Genomic DNA, 1,150 nt, shown 5'->3' on the forward strand with positions numbered 1-1,150 from the left:
AATAACAGTGGGCAAATAACTAAACATTTCCCAGAATCTGCGCTACAAAGTTTATTTTAAACAGGTGTGGCGCGATCTGAAAAGCCGTACAAGTATCAGGGTACGGGACAGGATGAGGCAGCAAGCGTTAACCGGCAACCGGCCGGTTAATCAAGAGCCCATAACAGAGGTTGGGAGGCGAGTTATGGCGCTCATCGGCAGCGAGTACGTTGAGGGCAATGGAAGAGTTGTCGAAAATGTGCCTGTGGAAGAGGTAATATGGAGTCAGGTGATATTTTGGATTCCTCATTTCTAAAGCTTTTTGTATTCCTCAATAGAATTTGCAATTGCGTTTGGAGGATGGAGACGATAGTGTTGCCTCCGTACTATCGACTACCACAGCAGCTGACGATGGCGAGGTGATGTGTGCGACACCCCGTGTTTCTGCTAAAAGGACTCCGCGTAGGAGTCTAAAAAGGAAGCGAGAAGATGAGGAGAAGGAGAAGGAGATGCAGGCCAAGTTCCTGGAAGTGTCCAGCAAGCAAGCAGATGCTTTAAAAGTAAATTCCCATTAAAATGATTAATGTCTGGACGTCCAGTACTAGGTATAATGTACGATTCACGTTTGTATTAAAACAGAAATATTTTTTATCAGACTTAATCTGAATATTGTGAGAGCGTTTGTAGAATCAGTATTACCTCTTTCACACTCAGTGACTAATAATATATGTGCATAAAAGTCGAATGCATTATATCATAGTAAACTTAACCTCCAGACTTTACTAGTCGTTCTTTACGAATACGAATAAAATAAAAAAATATTATTGACTTTTGCATTTTTGGTTTTTTAGCTGCTAGCTGAATGTAGTGCCGCCAATACAGAAACCAACAAATTGATGGTTGAGGCGTTTAACAGATTGGTGGACGTCATTAGCTCCTGGACTTAATATTTTTATATATATTTTTAATTTAAGCTACAATAGCATTAACTATTTTAACTTATAGTATATACACCTATAACCAAAAAAAAAATATGTTAGCGAAATTTGCTTCAGTTATTTCTATTTCACTTTAGTTTATTTAATGTTGGTTAATTTTTTATAAAGTATAGCTCATTGTTTGACAAAAACCAAATGAATCTCAACTTTACACTTTGTATAAACCAAAAAAA

The 1,150-nt window shown here is 37.4% G+C and overlaps 1 protein-coding gene across 1 annotated transcript; it reads left to right on the forward strand.

The window, feature by feature from the left end:
- Positions 1-25: 25 nt before the first annotated feature.
- LOC118747397 lies at positions 26-991 on the forward strand. The gene is made up of 3 exons (XM_036481445.1): positions 26-253; positions 318-539; positions 831-991. The coding sequence occupies exons 1-3, from the start codon at positions 113-115 to the stop codon at positions 924-926; spliced, it is 459 nt and encodes a 152-aa protein (XP_036337338.1). The 5' UTR covers positions 26-112; the 3' UTR covers positions 927-991.
- The last annotated feature ends 159 nt before the right edge of the window (positions 992-1,150 follow it).

Source organism: Rhagoletis pomonella, unplaced genomic scaffold, assembly GCF_013731165.1.
Source record: "Rhagoletis pomonella isolate Grant_MI unplaced genomic scaffold, Rhpom_1.0 Rhpom_scaffold_00012, whole genome shotgun sequence".
In the NCBI taxonomy this organism is placed as follows: domain Eukaryota; kingdom Metazoa; phylum Arthropoda; class Insecta; order Diptera; family Tephritidae; genus Rhagoletis; species Rhagoletis pomonella.